This window comes from Protopterus annectens, chromosome 4.part0 (genome assembly GCF_019279795.1).
Source record: "Protopterus annectens isolate FY-2018-M chromosome 4.part0, PAN1.0, whole genome shotgun sequence".
NCBI classification, from domain to species: Eukaryota; Metazoa; Chordata; order Ceratodontiformes; family Protopteridae; genus Protopterus; species Protopterus annectens.
The window spans coordinates 9,240,031-9,254,973 of NC_056733.1; the positions used below are offsets into that span (position 1 = coordinate 9,240,031).

The window sequence follows — 14,943 nt, forward strand, 5'->3', positions numbered from 1 at the left end:
ACTAAAATCATTAAAACTACAGATGAATGAAAATCAAAATCACAGACTTATACCAAATGCATACATGAAAACGAATATAAAACAAGAAAATCAGTAAGCATTGTTTTCAGTTGCAAACAATCTTTCCTAGCCCTCAGGATGTGTAATTTCGGCTGCAACATATACATTTAGAGGGGTGTGAGTGACCCCTCATGGGTGCAAAGGGTTTACCCTCCTACAAAAATATTGTTTGTTTTCATTTAATATGTAAAGTTCATGTTTTTATACTTGATTTTGTTTATACATTCTGTATTAGTCCAGTATTTTGAGATTCAGTCTTTTGTAGCATTCAGGGTTTTGGTTTCACTTAATCTTCAGTCATTTAAGTTTCATGCTTACAAATGGGGGTCATGTGGTGCTTGTAAACACAATGATATTTCATTTGTTAAAATGGCCACATGCAGATAGGTACACAAGTAATTCATTAAGCAGCTGTAATTAAGTTTGATCTACACAATGTCTCGGTCAATCTGATATAGTGCTTTATCTGCAAACGGCCATTATAACATTGAAAACAGCAGCATATTGCTTGTAAAGTCTGTGCACTTCAGTGTAAAATGCCCATATTAACCTACTTAAATGACATTCCTCAACACAAGGGCATGTTGGCAAATGAAGCAGCTAAGAAATGATGAGCTGCAAGTCTATTATTTATAGCCTGAAGAGCAAACTGAAAACGTTTCATTCAGATATATAACAGACTAGATAAACAAGTGCCTCATGTTGGTAGCAACCTGTGAATTGTGAAAATTTTCCCTGGACAATTCATTTAACTGCTTGCTCACAGAATAGCATCTCAGCCCTTTGGTTTACTTTTTAATAAATACTGAAAAATGACACCTGTGACTATTGTATTTTATAGGTTCGTAGGCAGGTACTAGGCTAGCGGCCCAAGGGCCTAGCCTAGCAACAAGGTTCCCTGGCTTATGCCACCCAAGAAAGTTAATTTCCTGTGACCCTGTTAAGCAGAGCTACAGAAGTGATCCCTGAGGTGTATTTCCTATTTCCCATCCACTCATCAAGATTTTTCTTGAAGAGTGCTAATAAGGAACTTTACTTGATATAGATGGGTAGTTTGTTCCAGAGTATGGGAAGTTTCTGGGACAGGAATCTATCCCTCCAGCATGTTCTGTTTATTGTGGTGACAAGGCTTAGGCCCCTAGAGCATGTAGCTTGGAGGGATTGGAATTTCTTTAAATGTAGCATGTCCAACAGCTCTGGGTTTGACATAGCTTTATATGTTAGGTAGAGATCACCTCAGAGTAGGCGATATGCTACGGAGAAAAGCTAGAGTTTTTTTAGGCGGTCAGTGTAAGGCATCTGTTTGAGGCCAGTAATCCTCTTTGTGAGGTACTTCTGTGACCTTTCCAGCTGCTGCAGACATCTTGTGAGGTGCATTCCAAAAGGAGCATTGTACTCTATAATGGGTCTAATGAGTGTCGAGTAGAGGGGAACAAGGACCTCTTTTTTCCTGCATGAGAACCCTTTTGTGATGAGGTGTGCCATGTAGAAGCATTTCATGACTACTATGGCAATGTGATTATCAAAGGAGAGACTACTGTCCACCTGGGTCCCAAGGTCTCTTATCACACATTCAGCATTAAGTAGACTGCCGCATATGTGGTGGTTCATGGGTACAGAGTTTTTACCAAAGGGAATGACAATGCACTTTTTGGCATTGAGCTTGAGTCCATGGCTCTGACACCAGGCATCTGTCTCAGTGAGGCCCTTCTGTGGGATGTCCACATCATTTGGGGACTCGACTATGGCTCCTAGTTTGCAGTCATCTGCGAACTTCATTAGCCAAAGGTCTTCTGTGTTAACCTGTACTTCAGAGAAGTAGATACCAAACAGGAGAGGTCCCAGGACTGAACCCTGTGGTACTCCACTTGTCACTGGTTTGAAGTCAGATTTGGAGTCTGCAGCTTTTACAGTGTGGGTTCTGTCAGTGAGCCAGTTGGCAACCCATTTTGTGACATAGGGATTCATACCTAGTTTAGTGAGTTTAGCTATAATTCCAGAATGGGGGATGGTGTCAAAAGCCTTGTCGAGGTCAAGATAGGCTGTGTGAACCACCTTACCCTCGTCTACAGCTTTGGTGACTGCCTCAAAGAAGTTGATCATGTTCAGGAGGCATGATCTGCCTTTCACAAACCCAAACTGGGTGGAGTCCAGAGTTTGGAGGTTACTAATGTCTTTGTTTATGAGTTCCATGATGATACGTTCCATGGCCTTGCAGACCAGGCTCTTCAGGCTAATAGGGCGATAGTTCCTGGGATCAGTGGTGGCTCCCCCTTTGTGGAGTGGGATAACTGTTGCTGTGTGCCATTCAGTGGGCACAAAGCCTGACATGAGGCTATGACTGAACATGGTGCTTAGGTGGGGAGCCAGTTCGTTCTAAAGTTTGTGTAAAATGTAGCCTGGGATGTTGTCCGGTCCCATGGAATCTGTCTTTTTGGCTTTAGAGAGTGCAGCTTTTACCTGCATAGTTGAGATTACAGGAACTCTGCATTCTTCCTGTATAGAGATGGGCCCTTTAGGGAATGAGAGAGGGGTAAAGTTAGCACTGAACCTATCTGCCAGGATGTTGGCAATATCCATTGGTTCTGTAATGTTTGTGCCGTTGTGCTGTAACTCAGAGCAGATCTGTGTGTTGCCATTGAGATTCCTGACATAGCCATAAAATGCTTTGTGGTTGTCCTTAGAATCAGTGGTGATTTTGTTTTCATAGCTAGCTTTGGAGGATCTTATAAGGGATCTCAGCTTCTTACTGAGGCTAACCAGGGAGCTCCTCCACTCATGGGATTTTACTCTCTTTTGCAACAGTTTCTTCCTTCTGTTGTAGAGTTTGTTTATGGCAGGGGACCACCAGATTGGCTTCCTTTTTTGGAAGATAGCATCTTGGTTCTGTTTGGGATAGCACGAGCCATGCACTCATGTAAGTGCTTATAGAATGCATTTGTGTAGGATTCAGCAGTCATAACTGTATTGTCCATCTGCATGGGTGTCATGAAGTTCGCCACTTCTATCTTAAGAAGCATGAAGTTGGCTTTGGAGAATTTTTTTTACCATGTTTTCCTTAATGGGGGGTGGGGATGGCATGTGGATATCTAGGGTGATTAGCTTATGGTTGGATCTGACCAAAGAGGGGTTGACTTCAGGTGTGGAACACTGGTCACTCATGTTGGTAATGACTAGGTCTAGGATATTGTTGCCCCTGGTGGGGATGTGGATAAGTTGATCCAGGGCATTGGAATTTATGAATTCCAGAATGTGTTGAGCAAAGGAGTTGGTACATGAGTAGTTTTCCCAGTTAATGGTGGGGTAGTTGAATTGAAGTGTTTGGTTGAATATTTTCCAATATATCAAGAAAGGAGGAGTGGGAATCCTGGGGCATGGTGGGGGATCTGTAGCAAGCTACAATTTGGATTGCAGTTTTGGCCAGAGTTAGTTGCACTTGGATAAGCTCGGATGCATTATGCTGTGCAATTAGCCTGGAGGTGTGGATATCTTTAATGAATATGGACACACCTCCGCCTTTGGTGTTCCGGTCCAGATTAGATGGCCGAAAAGTGTGGTATGAGTTATAGCCTGGTAATGCAGGGGTGCTCTCTGGAGCTTTGAACCAGGTCTCAGTCACTGCACAGATATCAATGTTCTCCATTTTAAGAAGTGCCTCAAGTGAGTGCATTTTGAGATTTAGACTTCTAGCATTGAGTAGCATTACCCTCAGTTTTTGCTTGCCTGTTCCTGTTACAGTGGTAAATTTGTTATTTGAACCTTGCCTAAAAAAGGCTCTATAGGGGTGGCAAGAGCCATACCCAGTATCCGGAATCCCAGGGGAGACAGATGCAAGCCATCTCTGGCAAAGCATCGTGGTCTGTCGACCATGTCGTCCCAGGCAGACAGATACTGGATCCCCTTAGAATGACACCAGAAGCTTAGTCAATTGTTGAAGTCAATCATTTTGTCCTTGTACTGCGGTATCATTCTGGGTGGTGGCAGGATGCTACTCAGGGCTAGGGTCATACCTGCCTGGCTTACAAGATCAGAGAGCTCTTCCATGTCTCTTTTCATTTAGTCCAGGGAGGTACGTCTCAGGTCGTTCACACCAACATGGACAATGACACAGTCATATTTGTACTTGTTGTGGAGTGACCTGAATGCGTGGGTTATGTGGCAGATCCTGGCACCTGACAGGCAGCTGACAGTAACCTTCTCCTTGTTTAGCCTGGTGAGTGGGACATCAGTGTGCCTGACTATAGAGTTACCTATGACTAGTGTGCTGGGTAGTTGTTTTGCCTTATGAGCTGTGGTTGAGTGGCACACTGAGTCTGTGGGCTATGTATCATTTGGGTTGTATTGGGGGTGGAGGTTGCTTGTGTTTCTGTTTTTGAGGTCTCTGTTGCTTAAGCAGATTATTATTGAAAGCCTCTGCAAATGCTTTTGTGTTTCTATGTGTGGATTTTGGTGGTGTAGGTTTATTGGGACTATATGATGAGTGTGGTGTGGTGCAAGTGTTGTCTTCTCCTCTTGACTGTCAAGTTCAGTCTTTGTTGGAGAGAGCTTTACCTTCAGTTTGGCTAGATAAGTGCATCTTTCACAGGTTGTAGTGTTGGGTGGTAGGAGGAGAGGGTTGTCTGTGTACATAAGGCAATTACTACATGCTGGTAGCTGAAAGCATGTTTGAAACTGTACTACTTCCCATACTGTGCAGGTCAGTACTTCACTTTTTTCCTCTTTAAAAATATAACAGAGAAGGAGTCGGGGAAAGTGATGTCATACTGTAATGAGGTACTGTATTAGGTGTGTTTGTTATCACTGACATCCTCCACAGTAAAACACAGTTTTGTGTACTCTCTAGTTGGATTCATAATGTATTTATATAATTATGTATAGTAGTATATGGTAAAAATCACATACCACAGCCATATTTGGATTTGTGCTCTACCCTGGTTAACAAATTGAATAAATAAATAAATAAACAAAGGTGGGCCAGCTCCGACTAGCACCTGTATACAATACTGCTTACCTGTAAGGTCCAGGTACCAATATAATATGGAAATGATATTCCTGTGTATATTGTGTGAATCACAAATGTTTAAAATGTAGAGTACAGTGTGTACAGGGGACAGTAATTTCTGAGGCTACAGAGGACAGTAATTTTTGGGGCTGCAAGGGACAGTAATTTTTGGGTCTACAGCTGCACACTTACTACAACTATTACAGTAGCGTAGCACCTCATAGTCCTTGGTAGGTTGATGTTCTGATCATCATATAAGATAGCTAATCAATAACGTCACTCCTAGAATAAATAAAAAAACAAGAAACATCATGTTTAATTAAAGGGATACAAAGGTGCATGCCATAGGTGCCTACAATGCCTAAAAGCACAGTGATACAACCAAAACAGACACGATTGTGCCACAGATGAAAGTGCAGCATGCACAAGGTCATGTCATTAGCACAGCATACATATTAACATTGCTCACAAGCATGGCCATTCATGAATCAGCCCTGGCCATATCTGCAGAGTAGCAGCAGATGAGGAAAAGAGGGCACAGCCCATGGGATGCCATCCTAACTGCTCTTCCAGATGTCTGCATGAATTAATATTGTTATACATTTCACCTGTATGTAAAACAATACTGTGAAACATTTTGTCGAATTAAATTGCAGTGAAGTGGCATGATGCAGAGAATATCTCTAGTAAAGATTTTACAATGACATGAGGTATCTACAGTTATGTTATTCCTAAGGTTGTGGATTATGTTTAAATAATGGATAAACCTTATCTGTCTTTGTTTCCTTTGAGGTAAATCAAAAGTACTGTTGTAATATGGATGCCAGAAACATTGCAGTACAGGTGATAATTAGCCTTTTCTCTAATTATTAATGTTACCCAAACTACATTACAGTAGGGATCTTCCTATGTTTGTCAGAATACAGAGAGGGTGCTGAATGTGCATTATGCATAGATGTTGACAGTGGCAGTTGCAGAAGTGATTCTGTACTTCAAATTACGCTGATGTCAGGACTATGTACAAAGAAAGGTACTCAAAAAGGTTGTGTGCCACTGTGTACTGTGTTTATGAATACCCCTTCCCAGTACTCACTTTAAGCATTTACGCAGTCTCACTAAACCAAAAGGATAATCTGCTAAGCAGGAAACCAACAATTAACTGGTGCTCTTTAAACACAGTCGGGTAACTTCAGAGTTCAGTCACTGCATTTTTCTTTTTTTACAGTAAAAAAGTGTATTACTTTTTACTTCAGAGTTTGAGAGTATAAAGGATTACTAGAGTTGGCTGCCATTCTGTGGGTAAAATATTTAATTTACCCCCAAAAGGAAGTATAGCTCATTTACTAAACTGCTTACATAGTAACAATTTCAACTAAAAGTAATTTCAGTCCTACTTAAACTTTCTTTTTTAAGCGTACGTATTAAATTATGTGACAAACTGTAATTCAGCATCTTCAGCAATTAGTCCTAGCATGCTTTGCACTGTGTGTAGTTTTGTATGTGTGTGTGTCTTTTACTGCACATAAACAGGTTTTGTTAACCTGTTTAGCATTAGTATATCCGCCCTAGAGTTAACACTAGCACCAGTATTACTGTGTAGTGTTTTAATAATAAGTTAAGTGCAGTTATTTTGTAGTTTATTTTAGTTTTTACATCTCTCATACTAGCAAGTTTTAGTTTTTTTGAGTACATAAGAGATGATTACATGTTTGTAGCACTGGTATAACTGCAGTAAAATTGCAGACTTTGTCTCAGTCTGTTATCTGATGCTTAATCATATCCTGGATGGGTGGCTGCATGGTCAGCTCAGTTGTAGCACATCTTTACACAAGCCACTGCATGGGTGGGCACATTGTCAAATCAGTTGTAGCACATCTTTACACACGCCACTGCATGGGTGGGCATATGGGCATCTCAGTCATAGCATATCCTTCTGCAAGGCACAGAGTGGGTGGATGCATGGACATCTCAGTCATAGCACATCTTTCCGTAAGGCACTGAGTGGGTGGGCATATGGACATCTCAGTCATAGCACATCTTTCTGTAAGGCACTGAGTGGGTGGGTGCATGGACATCTCAGTCATAGCACATCTTTCTGCAAGGCACTGAGTGGATGGGTGCATGGACATCTCAATTATAGCACATCTTTCTGCAAGGCACCGAGTGGGTGGGTGCATGGACATCTCAGTCATAGCACATCTTTATACAAGCCACTGCTTACAACATGCATGCCAGACAGAAGTATTAGTGCACGTAGCCTATACTGTGTTTTAAGAATCACCAGCATTGCTATTTCATTTTTACATTATTTTATTTTAATTTAGAGGCTTCTTTTCTAATAGCTTTAAACATTAAATATATCCTATAAATAACTTTGGTTAACTGTTAACTAATCTTTTAAAATATTTTAAGGTACTGCTTATTTATTTATTTTTTTTATAAAAGCTTTTTATTAAAATTTTTAACAACAGAAAAAGGAAAAAAATAACAAACATAACTATATACAAAAGTCTGTAACATGAACAGCATATATATATATATATATATATATATATATATATATATATATATATATATATATATGTCTACTTGAAAACACCGGCACGCTAAAACACCGATGACAAGAACACTGTGACCGGAAAATCGACAACTGAGATGACCGACAGTTTAAAAGCATGTCGCTGAGAACACCGACATGTTAAGGTAAGTGTGTGATAGTGACAGACTTTAGGGTTAGGGGCAGGTTAAGTGAGTTAGGGTTAGGGTGCAGGTAAGGTAAGTGTGCGATAGTGACAAACTTTAGGGTTAGGGGCGGGTTAAGTGAGTTAGGGTTAGGGCACTGTGAGGTGAGTGTGCGATCGTGACGGACCTTAGGGTTAGGGTTTGGGTTAAGGTTAGTGCATAGATAGTTGTGTATGTAAGGTTTAGTGTAGGTTTGTAAGGTTTTTGGTGAGCTTGTGTTGTGCGTGTGTTTTTCGGAAAAGGTATTTGCTTTGTTTTGTTGATTGTGGGGATTGTGGTTTATCAGGCATGTGAAGTTTTGTGCTTTTAAACTGTCAGTCATCTCAGTTGTTGATCTTCCAGTCTCGGTGTTCTCGTCGTTGGTGTTTTGGAGTGTCAGTGTTTTCAAGTAGACCTATATATATATATATATATATATATATATATATATATATATATATATATATATATATATATATATATATATATATAATTTTTATTAATCAATATTTTTCAAGCCAAGATTTATAAGAATGTGTAACACTTATTGCTTTATTTCTAACCTTTTGTACATTAAATATTTAGTGACATTGTGAATGATGAAGAGAGATGAACAGTTTATATTAGGACTATAAGGTATGCAGCGTCTACAGAATATTTGATCTTTCTTGATTTCTATTTTTTCTGTGTTTAGCATCTTGTCCAAGACAGACTGGGCCTGTACCCAAATCCTGAGGATCTAGATAATATGGTATCATGGGACATTCTGCAGGATGCTCTGTTAGCAGGCAAAAAGAATAAGATGGTAAGTAAGCTGCAAAGTATAATTGTGTCTTAGTAGGAACATGCACCAGTGGACTGATTTTGTGACTATTTGTTCATTCCTTGACCTTTGAATAGTGGGTCTTCTTACCCAGACTCACATCAGATTTAAGACTTGTGCATCACTTTTCTTAAACACAGGGTTTAATCTGTGTTACTAGAGTTGTCTTCTTAAATCTTTGCTCATTAGACAATGGCATACATTTACCAGGTGTGCCAGCTCATGTTCTCTGTATAGATTGCTTTTCTTGTTATTTTAGCAGATTGCTGTGCAGTAGACTCATAGGTAAATACTAACCTATCCATCTGCAGACAACTACAGGCCTAGACAATAACCAGAGGTCAGAATCAAACCCGTACCTTGTATCTGTAAGGTTAAAACCTTACCTATTATACCACCCCTCCCCATACCAGTAATGCATTATGTCCCACAGCTTGACGTATAGGGCTATGTGCTATATATATCAATGTGAAGACATCAAGTCCTTTCCCTAATTTAGCCTATTAGTAAAGTGTCCAGCAAAGTACTGCACTTGTAAACATTTCACACATCTGGACAAGCTTTGCTCAGTAACTTTAAAGGTGGGATAGAAAATATTGTTTCATTGTATCAGGTGTCAGTAAACATTTTAAAGGCTGCCTAAAATTCTTAATCTTCTTGTATTTTTTGTAAAAAAAGAATTACAAAATCAGACAACGCCTGAGAAATGTACTGCAAAGTGGTATGGGAAGCAGTGAAATCTTCAAACCAGGCAAAGAAGCAAAGAGCCTTTGTGTGAAACAGTTATGCTAATCAAAAAAAAGTAAATGGTGCCCTCAATCTCATACGAAGTAGCAACAAAAGTAAAAAATATGTCGCAAGATGGGACCAACTATATTAATTAAAGTCACTTGACTGGGAAATTAAATATTAGATTAAAAAAAGAGCTTCACACATGGTTTATAGAAGGTTCAGCAATGCTTCTGACATGGTACCGCATTATTTAACAGGTTAGAAAGGTTGGAAATATGAACAATGCACTCACAACCCAGCAAAGTCTGGAGTTTACTATGCAGCATTTTTAAGTCCAACTCCACTCCAATGAAATGTTGGGATCCTGCCCTTTATTCTAGTTTGTTTCCTATAAAACCATTATGGAGAAAATGTTCTGCACCCTCATTCCATCATTTGGAATGGCTTACACATGCTAGAGAAGAACTTGATAATATTTTATTGGGTATTAAAGTCATCATTCTGAGTGGTGCAGATGAGGATGTTATGCCATCCAGTCATATTCTCTTATGTTAGCTCAGTTTGCTTTGTGTCTGTTTCTCTATGTTAAATAAAGATGTAATTCATCTTATTTATCATATATGTGTTTTTATTTTAGGAGTCACATAAGCATATTTCCTAGCTGTCTAAATAACATTTTTTGGCTAGTTTGCCAAAAGAGATAACCGTGAATGGGGTTTTCTCCTTTCTTCTGAGGTCCAACAAACCTGAAGCTGATTATATTAAGATCAGCGTTGCTGCAACATTGAGCTGGTTATACCGTCATTAAAATGCAGCATCAACTTTCATTGAATGCAATCTCAGCCATATTTTTAGCTAGAAAAAATATTCAGTTAACATGGCTTTTGCCTACATAGTGCCAAATTTCAAAACATTAGGGTAGTGTAAGTTAAGGTCTCTGCCACTAAGTCCACACTGCCCCAATCTCTACCACTAGACACAGTACCAAGGAACTCCAAGAAAAGTGGATGGAGATCACCAGAGGCCTAACTGATCACATTCCACAATCACTGCTTCCATCTGTGCATGGAACACCAAGCATGGGTAATGTGATTCCAAAGCATTCTGTGTTAAAGCAGTGCATTACATATGCTTTGTCGATCCAACTCACAATAAACCCATGTCAGAGCTTGTAGCATAGTCCTAAGTTGTCTGGTCAGCAGAGCACATATAAAAGCTGGCTAGTGGGTAGGGCAGTAGCAGTGTGCTGCTCACCAACTGAATGTGGGACCAGTACAAAGACAGTAGGTGAGCTACGCTGGTGTCCAAACAAGACTGCTGCCTACAAGCTACAGATTACAGAGCAGAACAATACATGTTAAGACTGCTATACATGAGCTGAGGGGAACTAGGCATGGGAAACCAAATTGTACCTAATAAATACTCCCAAAATTTGTGAAAGAACTTCATCATTGACAGGATTGTTGACCTGTTGGGTGGACTATAAGAAGGTGCAGTCAGAAGGAATCTACAAAAGGATTAAAAACTGTATGGGACAGGTGAAGAAAGAGGGACGGAGGGAGAGAGCGAGGCTGGGATTGAAGGGAGATAGAATGTTAAGTTCACTTAAAGAGCAGGCAAGATAGTTATTGTCTCTTTCTTCTGCCAAGTAAGTATGATGCAGATTTAAAAAACAAATGCTATTTATATATATGTTCATTTTTAGACATATACCTTCACCTGCTATAGATAACCAAAGGACCACTATCTGTACATCATCACATAGACGAGCTTGCTTTACAAGAATGATACTGCATACAGAGACTGAGAGTAATATGACGTGACTTCAGAATTCATTTACATATAGAAGGAGAGATTTGGACAATGTTACAGTTTTCAGTTTTTCCAGACTTACATTTCAAATTCTGCAGAATGAAGAACTGAACCTACCAAGTTAAAGGGAAAAGTACAGACTCAGATGGACTGTGTAATATTACTGTAACCTGAATGTAAGAGGTTTGCAACACTGAAAGGCAAATGAAAAAGGCTGGATTGCAATTTACCAAGAGTTTTTCTTTTACAGTACAGAAAGTGGTACCCCCTTCTGCATAGTAAAACCTGTTAGAGCACTTATAACCAGCTAAGAACAGCACTGTGTGTAATGAAGACGTTAATCCCAAAGAAATATTGGAGTCTGTGGACCCAAGTCACATGCCATTAGTATGAAATCAGTGTGGCCCTTGAATAAGATTAAGGTGGAGGCAATAATGTGGAATATGTCCAGAGTTTTCTGAAGATACCACTGCAGTTCTACTAAATACTTCATACCGTTATTGTAAAACAAGATCAGCGTTTCTGAAAGTGTTATGCTTTTTGAAAAGGAAGATGACCTCTGTTTTTATTTTTTTTATTCATCTGTTAATGAGATAGGTCAGCTAATCACAAATGCCTGTTTACAGATGTAACTTGGGAGTGACATCTAGCTAAGTTACTAGCTAAAGTTCCAAAGTACACAACTGGATACTAATAGACTCAAAGCCAGGAACACAGAATTTGTGCTATAAAGCCAGACATGCCTTCCACAACAATACATACTTTTCATCCTATTTGTCAAGAGCTAATTTGTCAAAAGACAGTGTTGTTAAGTTTGCTCCCTACTTCGGAAGTGGAGCAACCTTGAAGTTGATGTATTTAAGCAAGGGGGAGGTGCTATGTAAACAGAGGCTGCAGCCTCCCATGGTACTCAGGGATTTTCCACTTTGGAGAGAGCACACTTGACAAAGCAGTTTTTCAGTGAGTTGGATCTTGACAAAATAGACCAGATCTAAATTGTTCAGCAACTTGCCATACATTTGGTGGACTGTTCTTAAAAAAAAAACATTGCTGGAGCTTTTCTTTTGTAACCTCTGTGTAATGCAGCTGATTATCTAAAACTGCCTACACAACGTCTATAATGCTACATAAAGGACATAGAAAGAAATCAAAGAAAATCTTACTTTAGAAGATAGTGGTACCTATTCAATGGACACAGCAACACAGTGTCACCTTTCTGACTGAGATGTAAGCTAGTGGGATATACAAGTCCCAGAGTGGCAAACTTCATCTGACCATTTTGTGGTGGTGGTGGTGGGGGGGCTCAGTGATTTTTTTCCCTCCTTTTTTGTAATATTCGCATAGTAAGATACTACAAATATCATAACTCTTGTCAGCAGTAGAAACAAAGCTGATTAACAAAATAGTTTGTGTTCCATTACTGATGCCATTAGAATAATAACTTCTATCCTTAGCTTATCACAAATAAAATAATAGTGTTTTAGTCTCGCCATAAATACTGATTTTTCTTTCAATCAAGCTAGGTATATAGTATTGCCGTCTGTAAACATATTTTGTTTCATGCAGTAAACTTTTAAAAGTGAACTTTGATCTCAGTTTGTGAGGACTAGTGGTGTGAAGGATAAACTCTGCATTTTCCTAGGTACAATTTTTTTTCCTTGAATGTCAGGATTTGTGAAGTCAGACCATAGTCCAGAGCTATTTCTTATAGAAGTGAAGTAAGTGGATACTGAAGATTCAGGGGGCAAATAATTCAGCAAGTACATGCCTTTCAACTATGAATGTGTATTTCTGACACTTATTAAAAAAGTCCTTCCCTACTAGGCTTTAATCAAACTACAAAATGACTACCTTAGAGTTGAAAACATTTTATTTATTCAATAAGAAGTATATCAGGTTAATAAATGTCATGAAAATGGTAGTTTCAGTCTCGAATGGCATAAAACTTCTATTAAATAAATTTATTATTTCTGACTTTAAGACTAAATGCTTTTAGTGCTTCCACTATGAGTGGACAAATGTGAATGCACAGGGAACTTGAATCCCCAGACTACATTTGCTGAAAAAAATCTTGCTGAAAAATACTTTTTTAAGTGTTTTTGTGGTGAGGGCAAGCCTCCACTCCCCAAACATTTATATATGTATTGAAAGAATGGGGAAATTCCTCCCAAAAAGGGAATTACTTGCAGTACAACTCGCCAACAGTGATTTCCTATGAAGGAACTCTGATTGTCAGTGAGTTGAACCTCAGGCAACTGAAGCTCAAGCGTTTAACCTTCATCCACCAGAAGACTACCTGTTTTAAGATTTTTCATAATTAACACACATTGGTACTTTACTATTGTAGACAAGTATTCTTTGTTAATACTGGAATAATTTTATATATGTTCATGCAGAAACTACAATGAAATACTGGTACAGTTTGAGAAAAGCATTTTTATATGGCTCTTTATATTATGTTATATTAAAATATTAACTAGGTAGGCCAGCTGAGACTATATGTGCATCATTCAGGGTGATGTGAGAGAAAAAGGATGTTAAATAACATGTTCAGTTCTCATATTATCTAAGATTCAGACCGACTTCTCCATCTTATAGCCCTAGTGTTTAACCACTATATTATATGCTACTGGCATTTCGCAGACTCCCTGTTAAACCCACTATAGATTGTTTAACTGTGGTGTATACTGTTAAAATAAATGCAGTCATTTTGCAGTGAACTCTGTGACTGAGAATAATGATTGTCATATGTTATACATTCTGTGGTATAAAAATAATTCTGCCCTCTCTTTTACATTGTGATTGCAGAGAGTATCACCACATCAACAGCTGTCAAACAATGTTCATACAGGTGTCCAACTCAGTGGTCATCTTCACCAGCTCAGTCCCCCATTAGGCAAATCTGATTCTCAGTCAGACCACCTTCCGCAAGCCACAGCTCAGGCTAATCAGCCTGTTGACCAAAAAGATCAGCTATTACAACCTGGAGCTCAACCCGGCCAGCAGGACCAACTTGTCGGAGAGTCACAACAATCTGGAACAAATCAAGATCAGACATTCCAAAATGGCATCGAGCCTAGTCATACCTCCCAACCCAATCAGCAGTATCCCATTCCTGATCCTGACCAGATGACTCCGCCAACCTTCGTGATGAGTACATCTCAAGGACAGCAGCCTGCCTCAGTTACACCTGAATCTGCAAGTGTGCCACCTCAGCAAATAACATCTAAGTCACCTGGGTTTTCCTCAGTGTCTCGGCCTACATCTTCACGGTCATCCAGTGTTGCAGCACGCTATGCAGATACTGTTGATGCACTGCGTGAAATTGGACAACTCACAGATCAGCATAAGGCCTTGACAGAGCGAGTCATTCAACTGGAGGTAACTATGCCCACCAAAGCTGATATAGCAGATTTGGATAAGTTGAAGGCCCTAATAGCAACTATGGGTAAGGACTCTACTCAAGTACTCATTTTTTATATTTACCTTAATTATACTGTTGTAGTGCTGCATTTAAAATTAAAGTTAATTCATATGAGGAAGCCTGTGAGAACATATCATGATATATGAAAGTCTTTCCTCAAAGTGGTATTTTAGAAATGGTGATGACTTGTGTTATTCTTACCTACATGGAGGTCAGTGAATTCCTGTTTATGCCCCTACCACCTGCTGATGGAACATGGGGCAGCAATATTTGCAGTTTTCTAAGCTATTGATTGACTGTTACAGCAGACTCATCTGATGCCTGTGACATGAAAGAAAAAATAATGACATTTCACTGGATGATGCTTCT

General features: G+C 39.3%; 1 protein-coding gene across 1 annotated transcript in view; it reads left to right on the forward strand.

The window, feature by feature from the left end:
- LOC122799160 (uncharacterized protein C16orf96 homolog) overlaps positions 1–14,943 on the forward strand; it is a 791,156-nt gene that overhangs the window by 391,584 nt on the left and 384,629 nt on the right. The window contains exons 4-5 of the mRNA XM_044068046.1: positions 8,478–8,588; positions 13,959–14,598. Of these exons, the coding sequence (XP_043923981.1) occupies positions 8,478–8,588; positions 13,959–14,598 (751 nt within the window). The remainder of the gene's footprint in view (positions 1–8,477; positions 8,589–13,958; positions 14,599–14,943) is intronic.